General features: G+C 45.5%; 2 protein-coding genes across 3 annotated transcripts in view; both read right to left on the bottom strand.

Annotated features, from left to right (window-relative positions):
* Positions 1-694: 694 nt before the first annotated feature.
* On the bottom strand, positions 695-8,829 carry CRYGN (crystallin gamma N). The gene is made up of 4 exons (XM_054390166.1): positions 8,809-8,829; positions 8,089-8,337; positions 6,183-6,328; positions 695-824 (listed from the first exon to the last, which is right to left on the bottom strand). The coding sequence occupies exons 1-4, from the start codon at positions 8,827-8,829 to the stop codon at positions 695-697; spliced, it is 546 nt and encodes a 181-aa protein (XP_054246141.1).
* An 8,596-nt stretch (positions 8,830-17,425) lies between these two features.
* RHEB (Ras homolog, mTORC1 binding) overlaps positions 17,426-21,241 on the bottom strand; it is a 38,438-nt gene continuing 34,622 nt past the window's right edge. For both annotated transcript variants that reach the window (XM_054390073.1, XM_054390074.1), the window contains one exon: positions 17,426-17,952. In XM_054390073.1, coding sequence (XP_054246048.1) covers positions 17,860-17,952 — 93 coding nt within the window. In that variant the 3' untranslated portion in view covers positions 17,426-17,859. The remainder of the gene's footprint in view (positions 17,953-21,241) is intronic.

The following is a 21,241-nucleotide window of genomic DNA, read 5'->3' as shown; positions in this document are numbered from 1 at the left end:
GTGCTGTGGTAGTTTGCTGCCACCCCCTCAAATTGTCAATTGTCAGCTGAAGGGCTTATGAATCAGGGAGCAAAGAGAAGATGAGTGCTCAAGTTTTGTGCCTTCAGGGAATTAAAAAAAAAAAAGGTATTTTTTGATGTGTGCTAGTCAAAGTAACTCAGGACAAATGATTGCTACCACCTTTGCATCAGGACTAGCACATCACACTTAGAGACCATGCAAGCTGGTCAGATCCTGATGTGATCCTCACGTGGCACAAGTAGACCCTCTGATGGCTGTGTGCCTGTGTTCACAGCACACATGTGCAGCAATGTGACGTTCTCCAGGCATCAGGAGTCAGTTGGGTCCACTCTGTGGTGGCCCTAAATCGGGCAGAGTGAACATATATCAGACCACAACCACACCAAGGAGTGTATTCCTGCATCTGCTTATCACAACCAGTTTGGTCCATCACCTTTCTGTCCTCCTTAAAAATCACTGCAAAATGAAAAAGCAAATTCACAGCATGTAAGTCAAGCTTAGAAAGGTTGCACATCCATTCCCTCTTGAGCTCCTGCAAGTGATGGAAAAAGAATACTTAGAGCCAAAAGCTGGTGTTTAACATTAAATTTATTCCAGCAGTCAGTGAGGGGGGCAGGAGGGTGATACCTGGATTCAGCAGGCCATTGCTAGCAGGATGGAAGCTCAGCTAGAGCTAGTTGACAACTCTCCTGATGGACTGGACGCTGGCACTGCGCGCCTGCCACGCATTGAAGCTGCTGAAGTCACCTCGCTCCACCACATACATGCGGCCTCGGTAGTTGGGCTCCTCGTACAGCACCCACCTGAGCAGAAAGGGAGGGTTACTTGGGTCCCAACAACGTGGTCATGAGACATGGCCTCATGCCCAGGTAGAGTGGCTGCCACAGCTCTAGTCCCCATCCTGCCCACGGAAGCGCCTCCAGTGGAATTAATTAGGCTTGGCGCTTCCCCCCACTTCCAGCTTAGCCTGGTAGTTATCCACAGCCAGATTGAACCTTGCCTTTAGAAGTTGTTTTCGGTTACACTAGCAATAAAGCCTAGATCAGGGGCTCCCCGCTTCATGTTCCTGCAGAAATTGATCTCTCTAGGCTTCACCAAAACCAATTTAATAGTATTTGATAGTGTTAAAGAAGGACGTGAGTCTAATCAGCCCCTGCATAAATCCATTTTGGACTGTAAGAGGAAATGTGCAATTCTTGAAGTATGTTTTACCTCTTTGAGTGAACTCACTAGCTATAATGGGAACCACATTTAATATCTTTGCTAGTAATTCTCAATGGCCTCTCTTTGATGCTTTCCAAAAGAGAGAAGGAGTTGGCTCAGCTATGTTCGCTTTATCTCTACATCCAAAGTTAACTCCAACATTCCCTTGAAATACAGTCAAACGGATAAAACACTCAAAAGCTTTGGTGGCCTGGGCATGCTTGAATTCTTCACCTAGTTTGGTTGCATCTTTCTCTACTGACATGGCTTTTAGCATGCCTTTCTCCATCTGAAGGCCTTCAAGTCAGAAGCCATTCTGATGGTCAAGAGAGACGTATTTTGATACCCTTCTCTCCCTTTGTTTCTTCAGTAAACATCGTGCCATGATCTTAATGCGGCCTCAAGTGTCACCTCTTCCCTGTTTCAGTCTCCCATGCTCGACAATCAAGTTTTGCCATTGCCCTGATAGTTTTACAGTCAGGTTTCCACCCCATCATCACTGAACTGCTCATGTCTGCCTTGTTCTTCTCTTCCTAGCATTTTTATGGACTTTGTCAGGATCTCTGCTCCTTGTGCCATCTATTGGCTCAGCAATGACAGCAGAGCACAACTGCAACCCTTCAAGTTATTTGATCTCTGTGCTCTGTCTCTTCCCAGGAATTTAGCTGCGACATCAGGTTTGGGATATAATGTATGTGAGATTTTCAGGGAGAAACTCCTTTAAGTGCTGGATAGGTCAAAGAATGTTGGGCCTCCAGGGTCAAACAACAGCTGGTGAACTCAGATCAGTCTGACGCAGAGCAAAATGCTAGAGGCCTAGGAAAACCATTTGTAAAACCATCCACCCACTGGCATTAATTTTTTAAAAAGCAAAAGGTTAGGGTATTTAGTCAAACCACCTTACAGATTCCTTGACATACCAATTTGTGTTTCTGAGAGGACAGCAGGTGGGTCTGTGGTGGGCCCCTTCTCCCATCTGCCTGTCCACTGATATGACTGACATGTTGAGCACATACATGCCTGCCTGGTGCCCTTCTCCACCCTGCTGCCTGTGCTTGCACAGCCCAACTTTGCAGCATAGCTGCAACATGCTGACCAAAAGGCTTTTGGATCTGGAGCATTTGTTACAAACAAACAAGTTCATTCTTTGGTACTTTTTGCAGCCAGTTTATCTCTGAACAAGATTTACGAAGCCATCCTCAAACTCTTCTTTTCAAACTCACTTTGCAGTGTGTGGGGAAGGCTGCCTGCTGCTCATGTGAGTGTAATGGCAGGTTGCCCTGAAGCCATGCCCCCCCCAGCACATCGCCTGATGTGCACCATTGGAGAGCATGCTCAGCTCTTCAGCTTGATTAAGAACTACATAAAACTACTTTCCTGCTCTAGATACACCCCAGTCTTGTTCATAAGGCACATGTCTGCCTGCTTTTTTTACCCCACCCCTTCTCTTATATGCACCTCTCCATATTTTTGAATGATCGCAGGCCTCTTTCTCCATCAGCTCACCATTCCTCTCTCAAGCACTCCTGAAAAGAGATTCCAGTCTTATTTTCTGGGCTTTCTAATCATTCCCTCCTGCTGAAAATTTCTAAAGCTATTGAAAATACTGCATAATGGTAGGACAAGGATGTTCATAGGACATTGCTGGCCCACCAAAACATGGTGGATGTTCCAGGTCTGGTCTGCTATAGGGTATCTTTCAACAACTGGTGGTCTCTGGGGAATAGCACAAGGAGGTACATGAGCCTCTCACAGTCACTGCCTTTCCTGCTGACAGGTCTGCACAGTCACATGGAGGGAATGAGACAAGCCTTGGGGTAGATGGAAGCAAACTGTGTGATCTGGTGTGGTGATAAGAACCCACCAGTTTGTCTCTCTGCTTGGGGGAAGGCTGCAAAAAAGAGGAATAAAAGGAATAGAAGAAAGCTGGAAGTGAAGTGTATTGGCAGTGCAAGGTGATGAGTGAAGGCTTTTATGGCTTACTTAGTTGATCCTTTATTGCCTAAAATTTACATTCTCTGAGACTGTCAGTGAGAGAGGAAATCAAGTCTGTCAGGAGCCCAGAAAACAAAAAAAATAAGATGATCCTGTCCTCAAGCCCAGCATGGGAGAGCTGATCCAGACACATAGCACACAGCCCTCAAAACGTCTCGGTGCTGTGTTTCATTAGCACATAAACCCAGAGGACACGGGAATAAAACTCACATGGAACCAACACAAGCCCTGTAGGCCAAAACTGGCTGCTGGAGCTGTAAAAACTAGCAGGGGAGTGCTGCAGCTCCAGCCTAAACCAAGCAGGGTGGTTGCAGAAGGGCTCAAGGTCACTCATTCTCCATGAAGCACTTGAGCACTGCCATGAGCAACTATAGCCTCTGCTGAGAGATGTGCAACGTTTATTGAGCAGCAACAGCTGGGTACCTGTTCTGGGTGATATTTCACAGCCTGACTGCAGAGCACCTACCAAAGGCTCATAAATGCTTCAGCAGAATAAACGGTTGGGCTGGTTCCTTCAAGTTATGTCACCACAGCATAGAAAAACACTTTTGGGGGTTATGCTCTCCAGGACTGTGAAACAAATTCAGCTTTTTAAAACAGCTGTTTCTAAGCACCTCTCTGCAGAGTGGCTGAGGCACAGAGGAGGACAGAAAGTACATGTCTTCATCTAAACCCAGATGATACCATATGATACTGGAGCTGGCTCTGCCCATGGGCTGGGCAAAGCCACTCACCATGCAAACCTCAACAGCTTCTGAGGAGGTGGCAGCATCTCAAAACTGCTCTGAAATAGCAAGCTCATTTCCAGCATGGCTTTAACAGCTTTACCACCATTCCTTCCTGGCTGTGTGGGGTAGCAGATGCCAACCCCAAAAGGATAGTGGGGCAAGTGCTGGACACCCTAAGCCCCAACAAGAAACCAGACTGAAAATTAAGGGGGAAAGTTGCAGAATGAGACTTCAGCACTACTAGCAGAGGCAGGAAACTTGGGGAGATCCTGCTTTACATACGCTTTCAGCATGCACAGGGTGAGACAGACCCACTTTCAAGCTGGGGATGTGATGGAGACAGCCTGTTGCTGAAACTCCCTTCATCTCCAGTTACCCCATTCTCCTCTGCTCCCCATATGGTCAAGGATGGTCCTGGGAGGGCTTTTCCAGGCTGAGCCCAGCACCAGCTACACCTGCAGCAACTCTGGGTCACCTGGGCTTATATGGTCCTTCCAAAGGGTTCCTGTCTGCTCCATGGTCTCACTTCTCTATTGTGGTATGTCCTCCCACTCCTCCAACAGCCCAGGGCCAGCAGGTCTCTCTGCACCATCCTGGCTTTTAATGTTTTTTACAGATGCTTCCATCATGTGCTTACATCAACCATCTTCCTGGAGTCTAAATGTAATGCTACAAAACTCAAACTTCCTCACCACACTCAGTACTTTTTTTTCCCCTATTGTTTTATTGCTACTCAAAGCCTTTGAGAAGCTGTGTCATGTTAACATAAACAGTCTAGGCTCCTATGTGAGGGAAAGCAAGCTTTGTGCTCCTTACGTATTCTGCAGGGGAGGAGGAAAAATCAGTCTGAAATATTTAAGCGCTTGGAAGTTTCTGGGCAGCTTCCCAATTTCTCAAGCTCCAGGCTCTGCTACAGGGACACATGTGGTAAATAATTGGCCCTAAAGCTCTTGCCAGAGTACTTGCAGGCTCTCTTGGCTTTGTAGTTTTGGTACTCAAATGCCTTTTGATTCAAATGCACAGCACTAACAGGGTCCCCAGAGCACTCCAGCCATTTCTTCCCATTGGGAGCAGGTAGCTCTCCTCCTTAGTTTTAATGAGCCACATCTGCCTGACCATAGGCCTGTTTGTTGGAAGAGGAGAGGTCTTGATTGAATCAGAAATGGTCCTGCAGCACACTTGCTCTCAGGATGTCACAAGCTTGGATTGCAACAATCTTTCTCCCCTTCTAGGAAAAAAATCCCATTGGACAGAAAGAGTCCAAGATCCCAGGCTGGGTGCAGGCATGATGCACATTATCCAGCCTAGGACAGGCAGAGGAAGAGCCCAGCTCCTCCTCTGCAGGTGCTCCCTTCTGCCCTGTGCCTGGCTCTCAGAGGATTTTGTGTCATTTCCTCACTCCCAACACACTAAGAGTGAAAGCAGACATGGCAGAGAGAGGAAAGGGGAGACCTGTCTCACAGCAAGAGAAAAAAAACAAACCTAAAAAGGGCCAACACTGCTGAGAAAATGCAAATTGCCACCCAAGAGCAAGAAAAGGCAAAGCTGCCATGCTGCTGGAGCCTTTGCAAGGGCAGGAGGATGGGGCTGAAATACATCTGCAAAGTGTGTTCACAAGGCATTGAGGGTGATCAAAAACTCCCATCAGAGTGGTTGTGCATCATTACTGCAATTGTCCCTGTCTTTCAAAGGTAGAAATTAACTCTGAAGTACATGACACTGCCTCATTTTTGCAGTCCAGGAAGGAGGTTTCTGGTGTTGCCAGCCTCACTGAAGCCACTTGCAAAGCAAAACCCCTGACCTGCCTCACCTGAAGCCACCCATCTGCGCTCCCCAAAAGGTTCTGCATGGACTGTAAAGAGGTGCTTGGAAACATAGACAAAAATGTTTTAAAAAAGAAGGAAAAATAAGATAAAAAAATGAATTTAGGCTTCCTGCTTCATATACCTTAAAAAGGCATTTCAGAGCTCTTGTAGCCTGTGCTTAGCTGCCACTCTCAAAAAAATCATACCCCTTTGAAACAGCTCTCAATGGGCAGATACCAAAATTCACTGTTTCACCATAGCCTCCACTCACATTTTTTAGGCTTTCTCCAAGTTTCCCCCAGCATCCACAGGTTTCTCCATGATGAGGGGAGTCTTTGCAGCTGCTGTGCTCCCCTGCAGTGCTGGCACAAAGGGCACAGGGCAGGGAGCAGCCCAGCAGCTGTGTGCTGGGGCACCTGCGGGTACTTACGCGCCATCACCATACACTTTGAGGGCATTGATGCAGGTCTTGTCCCAGCCTTGTCCCTGCAGGAAGGAGCAATCTTCTGTCAGCTCCAGGCTGGGACCACTAAAATGGCTCCCCTCAAATATTTCGATCCTGTAATTCTCACCATGCTGGGAACAAAAGGATTCAAGTCAACAAAAAAAAAAAAAAAAACAAAAACCCAAGCAATAAAACAAAACAAAGCAAACCAAAAATTTAAAAAGCAATCAGTTCTTTCCCCAGCTTTTGTAAGACAAAGGGCAAGACAGAAGGATGCTTTGGAAGCGAAATATCAAAAGTAGTCCCAACGTGTCTGTTTGAGCATGCACAAACTCATACCACCTCCCAGCACACCACACCAACCTGGAAGGCAGGCAGAAAGTCCTCATCTATGCACCCAGCTGTACCTTCCCACAGCTGCCATCCACAGGCAGACATGTTGCTTGTGGATGCCTTGTGGTCGGGGACACACAGCCCCTCCCCCACCTGCAGATCCCGCACCCCGCCCACAAACCCACCCTCCCTCCCAAATACACTACCAGCTACAGCCCCAGCTCTCCATGCTCTCACACAGCAAAGAAAAGTTATATACACAGATGTGAGACTATTCCCCTAACTTCTGCTGCCTCCTGTTCCACATGCAGTTGCTGTTCCTGACAAGAGACGTTGTGCCTTTAAGGAAAACAAAAAAAGGGAAAAGAGGAGGAAACTTTCTTAGCATCATTGTTGTGTGAGCCCTTGTGGGTGGTGTGAAATACATTTCTCCAGGGAGATTTCTGCAGCCTGTGGCAAAGGTATTTGAGACAGAGAGCAAGCTTTTTAAGCCCAATTCCAAGAATACCTACATGCATCTTCCAAATAAGCAAAGTCAGCACACACAAGCAGCTTGGGCTGCAAGACCAAAGCCCACAGCACCAGCCATGTGGATACTGTGCCTGAGCCACCATTCCTCTGGGAATCTGTGCTGCAGAAATGCCTCCAAGCACTCACTGGCATCTCACAGGGAAAATCATGGGACAGGGAAGGACAAGCACATTCTTGTGCTGACTGGGCTCCAGGGTCTGGGCCAGAGCATCCCTCCACCTATGAACTGTGGAGGTACTTTGGGAAGGATGTTAAGGACCTGAAACAAACTCATTGCCATGCCAAAAATCAACTTTGGGGCCAACAAGTAGCCCCACCAGATCCAAGCAGATTCATCATTGCCCTGGGGGTTATGAGCAATAAGAGAGTTGAAAGGAAAGACCTTTTCTTTGCTGAACCTTCCTCTGGGTGCTGCTTTTGAAAGCTTCGTAAGGGGAGGCTATCTACGATAGGGAAAATTTGGTTTAGTTTCGGGTTACTGAGAGGTTTTGCAAGAGTAGAGAATTCAGCTAAATTCAGCCTAGCTGTCCTATAGGGCTGGCTCAGAAAAGCCCTGGGGCTGCCAGCACCCCTCTCCAAGTGTGTGGGGAGACCAGGCTGCTGCAGCTCAAACTTGCCTTGGGCAACAGACCCCATCGGTATTCCCCCATCAGCATTTCATAGCAACTGCTGTTAGAAAGGAAAGGCTGGCAGAGCTCTTGCCACCTCAGCTGAAAAACCATGGGAAAATCTCCCCTCACAGAAGTGGCTGCTCCTCATGCTGTATGGAGAAGGTGATGTGTCTTCCTCCTGTCTGGGATGCATGAGAAACTGCAACTCAGCTTTGTGGCTCCTGAAGACCACTATGAAGGAGGACAAAACCTTCCCTGGAAGGAGGTTTCCTTCTCAACGTGAGAAGATTCTTTCCAAAGAGCAGATTCTTCTTACACGTTTTCATGGGGCTCATGACAAATAAAGCCCAACAGCAGTTCCATCCCTCTGATGCTCCACCCAGGAGAGCAAAGCATCCTCATCATCACCCACTCACCATCCCGACGGGCCGGCAGGAGCCCAGGTGGTCGCTGCGGCCGTTCCAGTGGTAGAACTCTGGGTACTCGCCGTGCTCTAAGACATACTGCTGCCCTCGGAAGTCAGGGTGATCGAAGCAGACCCAAGCCCCACTCTGGACGCAGATGGAGTTGACTCGGTTGAGGAAACCTCGGTCCTGGAAGCTGCTGCAGCTGCCACAGACCTCCAGCTTTCTGCCCGTGAAGCATTTGCCTTCATAAAAAGTGATCTGGAAGGAGGGAAGAGAACAGACATGTCATGCGGAGCAGGGGTACAACCTTCATTTTGAGCAGATGGGAATGTCTTGCAGCTGCATCATTTTAGGATGGTCTGGGTTTGTTTGTCAGTTTGTTTTTTTTTTTAAAGCTCCTTTCCAACAACAGGAGCATGGCACAACTGGTATTTTTAACTGGGAAGGGTGTTTTTCTGGGAAGGCGGCACATCCTGCATTTGCGGCACTTCTCGCTGCCTTGTGCTCACTCACTTGTGCTTCCAGCAGCGATGTTTAAACAGGAAATTCGGCTCGCAAAATGCAGCTCCTCCTGCCCACCTTCCCCATCCCTACTACCAAATTTGCTCCCAGGATCATCCTTCATGTCACATCCCCCAGGATATTATCCTAAAACTCATCCTTCAGCCCAGAGGATGCTCTAGCTCCCTGGCCCCAGGCTGCAAGGGAAGCGGTGGGGTCGTTACTTACTTTTCCTGAGTACTGAGACATGTTCCACTGGCTGCTATCCAAGACCAAGAGCAGGAGCCAAACCCAAACGGCGATGGACAGCAAGGTTGGACACTGCGCTATATAGCAGCCGGCGGGGGCGGGGGGGACAGGGCTGGGGTGTCAAGGGCTGTTTAACAAAGCAGTGGGAACCAGGGGCTTTGGCATTCCTGCTTCGTAGGCAGAACCACCAGGGATGGGGCGTGCTGAGTCCAGGCTTTTGATTTTGGGCAGACGATCTGACAAAAGATTTGCTTGGCAGGGCTTTGGTCGATTAGTGGTGCACACTGACTGCTCCTTTTTGAAAGACTAATTTTTTAAAAAAATTATATCCTAACTTCCCCCCCTCTCCCTGCTTTGTTTTCTTACTTTCCCCCTTTTCCCCCCCTCCCTGTTTTTACCCTCTTTACTTCTTACAGGTAAGAAGTAAATAAGGAAATGGCAGCATCTCTTGGCATACATACAGTTTCTCTGTATTGTATTAACTTCTTTTTACTGTTTATTTTCCCCAGCTTCTCACTTATTGCAGTATAGCAACAAAAAGCAAGTGTCCTTGAAAGACTCCTCAACAATAATACATTGCACTCCTTCCTTCAAAGCAATGGATTCTCATCCAACCTTCAAACCTCTTTAAATAGCATCTCAGAAAACCAAGGATCTAATCCTCTCTGAAGTGAAAAGATTGGGCTCACACACTTAGGAACGTTCTTCACAAGCATTGTTTTTATGAATGTTTTGATCTTTCAGCACTGAAGCACCAAGACACAGATCTAGGATTAGAGGGATTTTTAAGACATACAATTGACCATAAAGTAATACTTCCCATATAGCTGCACTTCTTGCTTCAGAACCTAGCATCTCAAACAGCAGCACAAGGAAAAGCTGCTTCATATTCTCCCTTTTGTGCTATAACAGCATGAATAGACTTTAACTGCCTTATGGTCTGAAACTCTGCCAGGGGAGGTTTTGATTGGGTATTAGGAAAATTTTCTTTCCTGAAAGAGTGGTCAGGCATTGAAACAGGTTGCCCAGGGAGGTGGTGGAGTCACCATCCCTGAAGGTGTTCAAGAAAGGTGTGGACATGGCATTTCAGGACATGGTTTAATGACCATGGTTGGACTCCATGATCTTAGAAGTCTTTTCCAACCAAAACGATTCTGTGATTCTCAGAACAAATAGCAAGGGAAAGCCCAAGCCCATAAACACCATCAGGTTTTACTAAGTCAGGGTAGGAAGAAGTAAAGGCAAATGCATGGAGTGGCTCATTGGCCAGCACAGAGAGGTATACCAGGTCACCATATCACAGGGAGAGTCATCTTTAATCCTATTTAATAGCTCTGGAAGAGACTTCACACCCAGATCCTACTCATCAAATCCTCCTCTTTGTCACCTGTGTGAACCCTATAACCTCCCCACCACCACCAGTGCTCTGCTCCCTGGACCACCAGGCACATACTTTGAATCTGAAACCCAAAAACTCATTTCTTGGCAGTCACTCCCATATGCATGTGTGCCAGGAGCCTTGCTTGGCACTCCCACTCTGCTGCCTTGGTTCACCACTCTGTTTCAAGATGAAAGACCAGTTCTGAAGAAAGGATGCCATTAAGGCTTAAATGTACTCCACCCTTTCAGTTAAGATGTAAAAGTTAATTAGCCTGTGTGCACACACACGTAGGCTGAGCTGGAAGACATCACATCGACCAGGACACACTAGAGGAGGAAGAAGGGAAGTTGCACATTGCATTTGGAGGAGAAACATCCTTCATCTGACACAGGTAAACTTGCCCAAGCATCACAGAAATGCTCTTTCCATTTACATGTTCTGATGAGAGGCAGAAAATAACGAAGAAAAACCTCATCTAATAAAAAAATCCTACCCAAACCCTCACTGAAATGCTGATGTTAATTCCTAGGTTCTAAACTAGTCACCAGAAGGTGCAAGAACAGTACCAGCACATGGGAAGTCCCACTTGGAAGAGAATAGCCAAAGTGAGGGGTATTAGCAGTGTCCCCCAAACCAGCCCTTCCCTGTGGACTTGCATTTACTGCCCTAGGAGGGAAGGAGACATGTCCCTTTTCTGAGTCATGGCTGGGAGCACCAGGGTGATGAGGTCTTACCATCACTGGCATTGGGACCCAACTGCCATTCATTTGGGTCATAAGAGCTCACGTGCTCATTGCATTCCCATGAGCTGGTTCCTGCCTGGAGAAGAAGACCCATACTATCTATGACAAACTGTCCCTGAAATATCCAGTAATGTTAATGCAGGAAGAGGTTTTTATGGAATCACAAAAGCCTGGTTTCCCTTGGCTCTGGTCTCATGATGGGATTTTCCTGTTTCTCCAAAGGTGAGAGCTTTAATTAAATGTGCAGGAACATGATGTGTTTGAAACCTGCTGTCCAAGAGGTTCAAAGCTATTTCAGGAGAGATGGAAAGAGGGTGTGACCACTTTCTTCTCATTTCCTTAAGAAATCTCATTAAAGACATGAAATGACAAAGAATCCGTCTTTAGTAAAAGAGAACACAGTGAGGAAAAAAAAGAACGTTGAAGAATGACAAATCGTAATTCCCCTGGACAAATTCCCCTGATTCCTTGCAAAGGATGGAAAGACTGCCCATGGAAGCCAGAAAAGAGCAGCCTGAGGAGCCTGTCTCCACTAGCTGTCCTTCAGGAATGAGATGCTGGGGCAGACCTTGCCTCCTGCTCATGCCCAGATGCAGGATCACAGTGCCCCACACTAACAGGATCATGGGCAGCCCTCCTGGGCTGTGGGTGTTTAAAGGATGAAGCACTGGAAACAGGAACTTGCCAGTCTGAGCACTGGCTTGAATAGGAAAAAAAAAAAAGCCTGAGAATTTTCTTCTTTTTGTCTTTTTATCCTTGGTTTCAAGGGAGTGAGAAATTGGGCTTGATGTCCACAGGGTTGGCTCCAGGCTGTGCTGTTCCTGTTGCCACAGGACTAAAGAGACAGTCAAAAAACAGTTACATCCCCAACAAAATGAGGGTGGGACGGACTGGATGCATTAGGACACTGTTGACATCAGTCACACATAGACCCAGCCATGTTAGAAATCAGAAATCAACCATCCAGCACACCCTGCCTGGATAAAGGTGGTGGCTTCTGGCCACAACTCCCCTCTCTTACATCCCACCTACACACAGGATCTGGGCACAGCTCTTGTCCTCTTACAAAAGTGATCTCCATTATATGCCAAAGGGGTGTGAACAAGGCTGTATTGCTATGAATAAGCCTAGGCTAGGTGGGCTTCAAAATGAAGCCACAAGATGCCACCATCTCTTTCCATGGGGTGTTACACAGGATTTATGAGGGTGATTTTTCCATGCAGCTCAGCAGACACAGGCCCTTGCACATGTCCAGCCCAACCACACACCTCACAATAATCTGCAGTGGAAGGTGGTGCTGGTGGAAGGATGCTGCCAAACAACTGAGTTATGGCAGGAAGACGCCAAATCACTTCTCTGACACAGATATTCCAAGAGAGCAGGGTGTGACTCCTAGAGGTGAATCTGTGGGAGTGGGCTCACTAATACTAACAGGAATATTTCTTAGTAGATGCAGAACAGGATTAGCATTCTCCTTGGAGGTACTTACTACAGCCAGTAAAATCCCACACAACTAATAATTAAGTGAGCAACAGTCAAGGAGTTGCACTGCATCCTCTGAAAGGGCCACGCTTCAGCTTCTCAAAGAGCTTTCAGTATTTGCAAAGCAGAGTTAAGACCCAGCACAGGAAACAGCCTTATTTCAGGGCTTTCAAAACACCATCTTGCTTTAAAATGCTCACAGATTTCCTCACATACCGCAGCATGATATACTTCTAGGCATGGAACAACCATGGGTCCAGCTCCTTCCCATGGAAAATTATTTGACTCACTGCTGAAAAGGATGAAAACATCTTGTGGGCCACCTTCAGAGCAGCAACAGACCCCAGACTGAGAAACAATCTTTTATGACTCAATGGAGAGTTTCTATATTAAACCCACATCGCTCAGTTAAGACCTAGCCCACCTCGCACCAGTTGCCAAAGCAGTAGTTTCTGCTGGTGATTAACCCATTCCCAATGCCTGGGTACACTATGTGCTGCCTCCCAGAGCTGCTGAGGAGGCTGGTTGCATGAACTGCAGAACACTTTTCCAAACTATTCAAGCACAGAAAGGATCTTCCAACCCACACTCACTAGCAGAATGTATCAGCTGTTGCTCAAAATGGGTATCAGCTGCCAGGCAATGGTTTGGGCTTCAACGCACTGTGCTCATCATCAGTGTACCAAGACATAAGAGTATGCAATATGGCCACCAAGGGTGGCCATCCCATGCCCTGACCCACCATCCATCCTGTGCCATGCAACACCGTATCTGGAGTACACCAGACTAGGGTGGTGTCACCCTATCTGGAGTACAGACTCCAAAAAACCTTCTCATGCCTGAGCAACTCCTGTCACAGAATGACAGTTCAGATCTGGCCAGGTTTCCATCAAAAATAGTTCCTCTTTTTGGAGCTGAGACCTGCTGGTTCAGTTTAGCCAAATATTTATAAGCAGCATTAAAATCTGCAAAGATTTGTTTTCAGGAATATTCTGTCCATGGATCAGTATTAGCACAGATCTTCACATATCTCAGTAAGCATCTGATTGAGATGGGACTCGGATTTCATTTTGGAAAATGCCTGGGGGTTAGGTGAAATCCCTTCACTTTTCATCGTATTTCAAAAAGCAAAGGTTACAGCAGAGAAATAGGACACCTAAGAAAAAGCTGGATGCTGGGGACATTCATCACCCAGATCTAGTTTAGCCACGTTTCCACCATGCCCATAATGAGTTGAAGGCATCTGTGCAAAGGTTCTCACTCCCTCACTCCAGCTGTCAACAGGGAGTAAGGAGAATTTGGGCATTATTAGATGAGGTGGTAAAGATTAGTCAGTGTTAGCAAAATGCCCTGAAGATGAGCACTTCTGATTACATAAGGACTAATTAGAATCTGTTGATCTCTCCTTCTCAACAGGCTATAGCACAGCTAATTAGCAGGATAAGCCCAGCAAGCCCTGGTACATCATTACTGCCTGCACTGCCCTCATACCATGCTGCACAGCAGCCTGTGACATCTGCTTAAAGCAGCAGCACAAATAGTTAGCCACAAAGGTGCAAGACTGCATGCTTCTGTTAAAGGTGAGAACAAAAACATGTACCATGACATAGGCTACCCTTCTCAATCTGGGCTGCTGCTCATCTTGCACTTGAAACTGCTGCAAGACTCACATGCTCACCTGTACCAGAAACAAGGATGATTGCAGAAGCTGTCCTTGATCACTTCCAGGGTGCAAGTTTGGATACAGAGACTTCCATTCAAAGAAACTAGAAAATGGAAAGCCTGAAGAATTCATCATTGCCTCCAATGCTGCAAGAACTTCCTCAGCCAAGTCCAATTTCGGCCCATGCTCCTCTGTCCTGGTCCAAGTATTACAATACAGCTCCTGCAGACAAGGCAGCAGTAAAGCCTCTTTTTCAGCTTTGTTCTTCTCCAGCACGTATTCACCAACCCTTGACAGAAGCTGGGAAGAAGCACTAGGCTGAAGACTCCACAGACCCAAAGCAGACTGCCTCCAAGCCTTCCCATTGTGAATCCTGCAGGAACAAACTTGCTAGCATAGAAACAAGGAAAAGAAGGATTACACATCCAACTTTCTGCTTGTGCTCTGTCCTCCACTTGCTGAGCTGCACCAGCCCCACCACTCTCCTTGTCCTCAGCATTTCCATGCATGGCAGGCTGGGAGAGAGGCAGCTCAGTCCCTGGGGCTCAGGGTACTGAGAGGTTTCTCTGTGTGACTGATTGATGTGGCAAAGCAGGGAGCTGGGCAGGAGCACAAGCAAGTCTGAAGCCATTTCCAGAACATCACATTTTAAATCTACTCAAGTCAATAAGAATTTAACATGACTTATGGTGGTTAAATGTTGCTCATTTCCTCAGCAGGAAAAGAATCTTTGCTCTTTCACCTTTGCAAATGGACTGTCCCTTATGAATAAGGTTGAGTCTTATTAAGAATCTAACCATTAGTTTCTAGTTTGGGACAGAAAACTTATTTCCTTCAAGACTTACCTTTTAAGCTGTGCACCATTCATCACAATCCTCCAGAAGCCTCCAAAGGATCAGGACTGCTGCCAGACAAGGCTGCATGAATTCATCAATTCCAAGCAAGCAGCAGTTTGCTAGACAAGGGTTTCTTGCCTCGGTACATGAAGGCAGGGCTTCCAAGACTGCCCACCACCCCATTTGAGGGCTCTTACGGTGAAGGGCCTAACACATACCAGCTCCTAAGCTGATGTAAGGAAGCATGAGGCTGCCCAGCCTTTATTAAACTGCAGCTGCTGGAAGGTGCCATCCCCAAGAAGCCAGCTGAGATCTCTGTACAGCAAAGGACAAGTGGTTCACTGATCAGGCTGGAACACACATTTCCTTACAACTGAGACTACTGCACATAGCTATGTTCAGATCTTATTGGCTGGGAAAGGCTTGGACAAGCAGAGTAATTTACATCTGTTACTGGGTGAGCCAGCAACAGGACAAAGGAAACAGCATGTGTTGATTAATTCAATTCTTCAGCTGTTACAGAAAACACAAGAGCAGCATGTGCTTCTTAGTGCTCATTGAAAAAATCACTCACAGATCCTGCACTTGCCTTTAAGCCCTCCTGAGCCCTGGAAGGTAGAGCCTTGATTATCCCAGGAATACTGAGCTGCACATTTCCTCCTCCATCCTCTTCAAGGCCTGACACACCTCAAGCACCAATGCAGCAGCTATTTCAGCTTTAGACTGATCACCAGTACACATGGTCACTACTTTATACACACAAAAAAAAAAGTAGATGTGGTCATTGACATTTCTGCTACTCCAGAACTTCTACCATGTGATGCTGACCACATGACATTGTGTCCATAAAGCAGTGCTACATCTCTGGTAATGCAACAAGTCATCTATCACCTCATGATCAGACAAGTAAGGATACTGTCAAACAGCTGCATACTGTTCCCGTGTTCCATAGATCATTTCCTGAATCCTCAGCAACTTCATAATCAGCCAAACCACCCTTGTTCCTGTGTTTCAGGTTCTTGTGAAGGAAACCTACTGCACAGCCACATATCAGCCTAGTTCTGAAATCTAAGTGCTCATTCTGTTTTTCCTGAACAAGCACTCTGATGTGCCTGAACTTCAGCACACTTTCATGTCTGACAATCATCCAGCTAAAGAACCTGTATTTGGCACAGGATACAGAAATTCAAATAACAGAAATGAGTTTCAAACTTTGAGAAATACACTAGATGAAGAAAAAGGCAAAAGGCAACTTGTTTTTTTGGTCAGGAAGCTAGTTAATCTAGTGGTGACCACAGAAATTAGTAAGTTTTTCTACATATACTGCTACTTGAGGGATCTACACCATTTTCTGTGAGGGAACCACTGTACAAGAAATGCAGATATGATTTTTTTTTTCTAAATACAGAGTTGATGTACTTTGTTCCCCAACTCAAGAAATTACAGAAATCAGAATGCCAGGTTGGAAGGGACCCCAAGGATCATCTGATCCAACCTTCCCAGGTGATAGTGTAGATTAAATGGGATGTCCAAGCACCCTGTCAAGCTGAATCTTAAAACTGATCAATGTAGAGGAGTCCACTACTTCATTGGGAGATTATTTCAGTGTCTAACTATTCTCATGGTAAAAAGTTTTCTTGTGGCATCTCCCCAGGAGTAACTTGTACCCATTGCCATTTGTCTTTTCCGTGTGACTCCTTGTAAAAACAGGGACTCCACTGGCCTGATAGCCACCCTTTACATACTGGTACATGGTAATAAGGTCTCCCCTAAGCCTTCAACGCTGAAAAAAAATCCAATTCTCTCAGCCCTTCCTTACAGATTGTTGAACCTCTAGTGCAAAAACCAAGCGAAAACTTTCAACTGGTTTAGGAGAAGCTGCCCAGAGCTTCTCCTGCAGTGTCCTACAGTGGGACTCTGACAGGTGCCAGGAGACCCCTCACACCTCTACCAGTGCTATCCAGATGCAAAAGTAGAGAAATGCATAATTGATAACCCACATCAATTTGTTCAGGCCATGCAGTTTATTTTAAATGTAATTTTTATTGTCTTAGCAAGCCTATGCTTCTGACCTGGTTAAATCCACTCCATCCTGAAAATGCTCCTGGTTACAAGTCCACGTGGCCAGTCTGTTGCACAGGCACATGCAACATTACTGGAGGCAGGATCTGTACACCCTTTACTCCATGACTCTTTAACTGTTAGAGAGGAAAAAATACAGCACAGGTTGTCTGACTTGAAAAGCCAAGCCTTGCCTTCCCTTCCAAATCAAAGGTGTCTCCTCCCCAGGAAAGGGCACAAAGCACTACTACTCAGCCAACCCAAAGCTCTAGCAGCAAACATGATTGGGATCACTCCCAAACAACTTGCCATGCAGCAAACGATCCACTGGCTCCAAGGACCTCACACTTCCTCTTAAGGTCAGCAGGTGAACGTTTCTCATAAAAATAAGTTGATACAGATTAATCAACAACAAAAAGAATTATGAACAGAACATCTAAGGTTTGCAGCTATTTTATTTACAAGTATACATTTAACACAAAGAAACACTGATATCCAAGCCTAGTTAATAGTAGTGTAACAATATGCATCATTTTGATGATTATTTTAACCAACAAACTACACTGAAAAATTAATGCCAGTAAAATTCTTGGTCATAATATTAAGAAATACAATATATAAATTGAAAATATGATTGCTTAAAATTTGAAAATGGAAGTGAAGCCATTTGCACAGGAGTCAGAGTTTAACATAATCTGAAGGGAAAGGCTCCAAACCAACTGTTTATCTTTCAGGTTAACAGAAGAAAAAATAAAAATAAAAATAAAAAAAAAAAAAGAAGCATAGTTTATCCTTGAAGATAATGGGCAGTTTTGCTTCTTCAGGTAGAATGTATTCCCAGTGTTTTCAGGTTTTGCAGTGGAATTACATTACTGAGCATGAAGACTTCCCTTGTGAAGCTGCCCCATCGATTTTTTCTGCCTCCAAAATTATCCTCTTAAAGACATCAACGGCAGTCTGCAAAGAGAGAGCACAAGATCAGTAGGCAAGAAGCAGCTGCTCACTTGCTGAAAAACAGTAATAAAACTGTTAGCAGTTTTGCTGGCTACATCAACATCTAAATGCACACCTAAGGGTTATTCCAAAATCAAAGAGGGAAAACACAGTAATTTCAGTTTTGAACACAACCTTTTGGAAATGTTCTCCACAGCTATTTTCTATGTCACTGTAGGGAGGGCAAGTTTAAACTCAGCCTTTCTCACACACAGCTAATAACTGTAATTCAGCTTTATTTTAACTAGTAAGCTTGCACTGAGTGACTGACAGCAGTGATGTTGTGAGTTTGACGTGCTACTCCAGAGAATAAACAGATTCCTTTCCACTAAGATTCCAAGTAATTAGGGCAGGCAAATTTTTCGTCTCTAAACACTGACTTTGCATGGCCCAGTATGAGGGTTACTTTAATATTCGTTTTTCTCATCTTACCTATAGATAAAACCAGTATTAGACACAGTGCAAGAACATGAGGGCAAAACATGAGTCGAAGTAGTCATTGTGTAACATGAACCAGCATCCTTTGATAAAGTGCTTCTGCAAGAAAGGGGGTTTTAACCAAAACAGCTTGAACTCTAGTACAGACATTGCTAATGTGGTCAGGCTCACACAACCAACCTAGTTCACTGTATACAGAGCTCCACAGACCCCTCTGCAAAATCACAAGCACCACAAACACTATGCATCCCTTCAACTCCTTCAGTGGCAAAGCAGCAACTACTGAATTGGAGTCACTTGTTCTGAAATCAGCTCCTCTTGGCCTGTGCCAAGTTTCCTCCATCCACACTGAACAGAAAGAAGTGTGGTGAAGCAGTCTCTGACCTACAGAAGCTCCAGGTGATGAAAGCATGAGTGAATGGGCTCAGGAGGGCAACAATTGCCCAGACAAATGTTAGTGAGTACAAGTTACTGGTCTTGGGATGGTGTGGCAGTTTAGGCTGGGTGCCCCCTGCCACTGCTGCATGAGATACACCTCTGGTGTCCTGGGTGCCCACCCAATAGGGGTGGACACAGGAAACGACGTATTTCTACCCATAAATCCTGCGCCCTATAAGGCCATCTGCAGAGTCATTCTCTTCCTCTTTCTTCCCTCTCTGCTTCCCTGGGAGATGTCCTCTCTTATCGGGTAATGCCGAGGGAGTATCCTCAAGGCCTCTTAGGCCTGTCTAGGCCTAATGCCAGGAGGAGGATGGAGGGGGGGGCAGTCTCGGACCTGGCCAGCCTGAGACTTGCCTAGCAGTGAGAGAAACAGGCAGGGGAAGAAAGAGCCCTGGGGGTTTTGGGTAGACCCTCAGGTGGGAGGAGGGAAGGATTGGGAAGCTCTGGGAATTCTGTGAGGGGTTCTGTACGCTTTAGGATACTCTTTGCCACTATGCTTTGTAGTCTTCTGTAGCTTCACCAATTGCTTTTTCCATTTAAACTTTCCATCACTCTCCAATCCATTTGTGTGAGTCTCATTCTTTTGTCCCTTTCGGGGCAAGAGAGGATCTGTCTGGCCCCAAACCAGCACAGATGGAAAGACAAACTCCCACGAAAACAAGTTTAATTGAAGCAGAGACACCAAGAACAGATATCAGACCACTGGAGTAATTCAGGAGATTTTACAGCACAACTTGATTAAGCATAGTTAGGGTTTTGGTGGGGTTTTGTTTGTTTGTTTTTAAACATGTACACTGGCCTCCATCAGAATATGCAAAAACTACAATATGCAACATCTGAAGTTGCCTACAAGTAATTTAAAAAGAATACAACTCTACTACAGTCAAGAACAACTCTGAAAGGGGTTTCTCTACACTATTTTTGAGCCAAAAATTCACTGTTATAATCACTATATAAATTCTCAACTTGGAAACGGTCTCCCAATCACCTCAGACATGCCATTTTAAGTTGATCTCAGTGCTAGCCATCCATTCCACAAATTCTGAGCATGTACTCCTTGAGAAGGAACAAAAAGTAAAAGCAGTCATATTATGAGGCTAAAAAGGGGGGGTTTGTTGGTTTTAATCAGTGCGCTGAAGAGCATCTTGTGATTTACGACTCTATGTTCTGACCTGACAGATGTTTTTCTGCCACCACAAGGTGTAATTCTGAATTGGATCAATTTCAAATTAATCCCATTGACTGAAGTAGACCCTAACAACCTTAAAGCAAACTTAACAGATTAGACTGAAGTTTCAAGTTTTCCACATTTAGATGGTTTGTGCACAGTACTATCTCTGGAGCTATTGAAAATAATTCATAAACTGGAAATAAGATTATTCCTCTGTGTAATGGCATTTCCCTGCAATTCCATGAGAATCTGACTGAAATGGCTTTTTACTTCAGTAACAATACAATTTCCTGGTCAAATTAGATCTGGTTCTCTCTAGGAAAGCCATGGTCAGGATCACAGTTGCTATGAAACTCAGTCCACTAACAAAGAGCTTGCCTTATAATATGCTGACTTACAAATACACGACGACAATGTTTCCTTAATTGGAGTTGAAATTTTCAATGGTTTCATTTCAATACACAAATTTTTCACACCTCTGCTTTAAGCACCCATTAAAAAACCTCCACAACTTATTGTGTCAACCAAGAAGCTGTACATTCTGTCAAAGACATGCTGTTTGAAACACTAAGATGTAGGAGTTCACAGGGCTTGTTAATTCATTTCACAGAACATATGTATTCACTGAGGAGGTTTAATCACTGCCCTACAGTTAACGCTTAGGAATTTGTAATTCAACCCAAATATGCGGAAGAATTTAAGAATGAGCTTTTAAACAACGCAGGAAGCTGTGCTTTGTGACAAGGAGTAAAATAACCCAGCCAGGATTTATATGCATCTGTCTCCATATGGTCCAATTACAGAATGTGGGTCACTCCTAGCCTGCAGAAAGCCATCTGGCTTGCTTCTACTTTTCTCCCCTGGGGAAACAAAGTAGATGTCAGCCTGGGCAATGAATACTGCCTGGAGAGCTTAGCATCGTGCAAAAGACACCAGAGGCTCAACTGCTTCTGCAGATGTACCTTTGGTGAGAGTAGAGACACAGTTAGGGAGGTGCAGTTCCCCTTGCATGAGCAGGAGTCAGGAACAGGCTGCCAGGAGGCAGGAATGTGCAAACTCCCAAATCCAGCCCATAGCTGCCACAGTCACTCTGGTATGCTGGAGTTTTCAACTATGCAACTGCTTTGCTATTTTAAAGAGGAAACTCTCAGTGATCACACTACTAGTTTATCTTGGCACAGAACTAGGCAAAGGAACTTGAAC

This window comes from Indicator indicator, chromosome 20 (assembly GCF_027791375.1).
Source record: "Indicator indicator isolate 239-I01 chromosome 20, UM_Iind_1.1, whole genome shotgun sequence".
In the NCBI taxonomy this organism is placed as follows: Eukaryota; Metazoa; Chordata; class Aves; order Piciformes; family Indicatoridae; genus Indicator; species Indicator indicator.
This window is presented reverse-complemented; position numbering and strand designations above follow the sequence as displayed.

Excerpts from the sequence above, each read along its gene's own strand:
- CRYGN (XM_054390166.1), bottom strand. The coding sequence starts at position 8,829 with ATGTCTCAGTACTCAGGAAAA. Across the intron at positions 8,338-8,808 it reads TGTCTCAGTACTCAGGAAAA|ATCACTTTTTATGAAGGCAA; the intron begins GTAAGTAACGAC and ends CCCTCCTTCCAG. Across the intron at positions 6,329-8,088 it reads CCTGCCGGCCCGTCGGGATG|CATGGTGAGAATTACAGGAT; the intron begins GTGAGTGGGTGA and ends TTTTGTTCCCAG.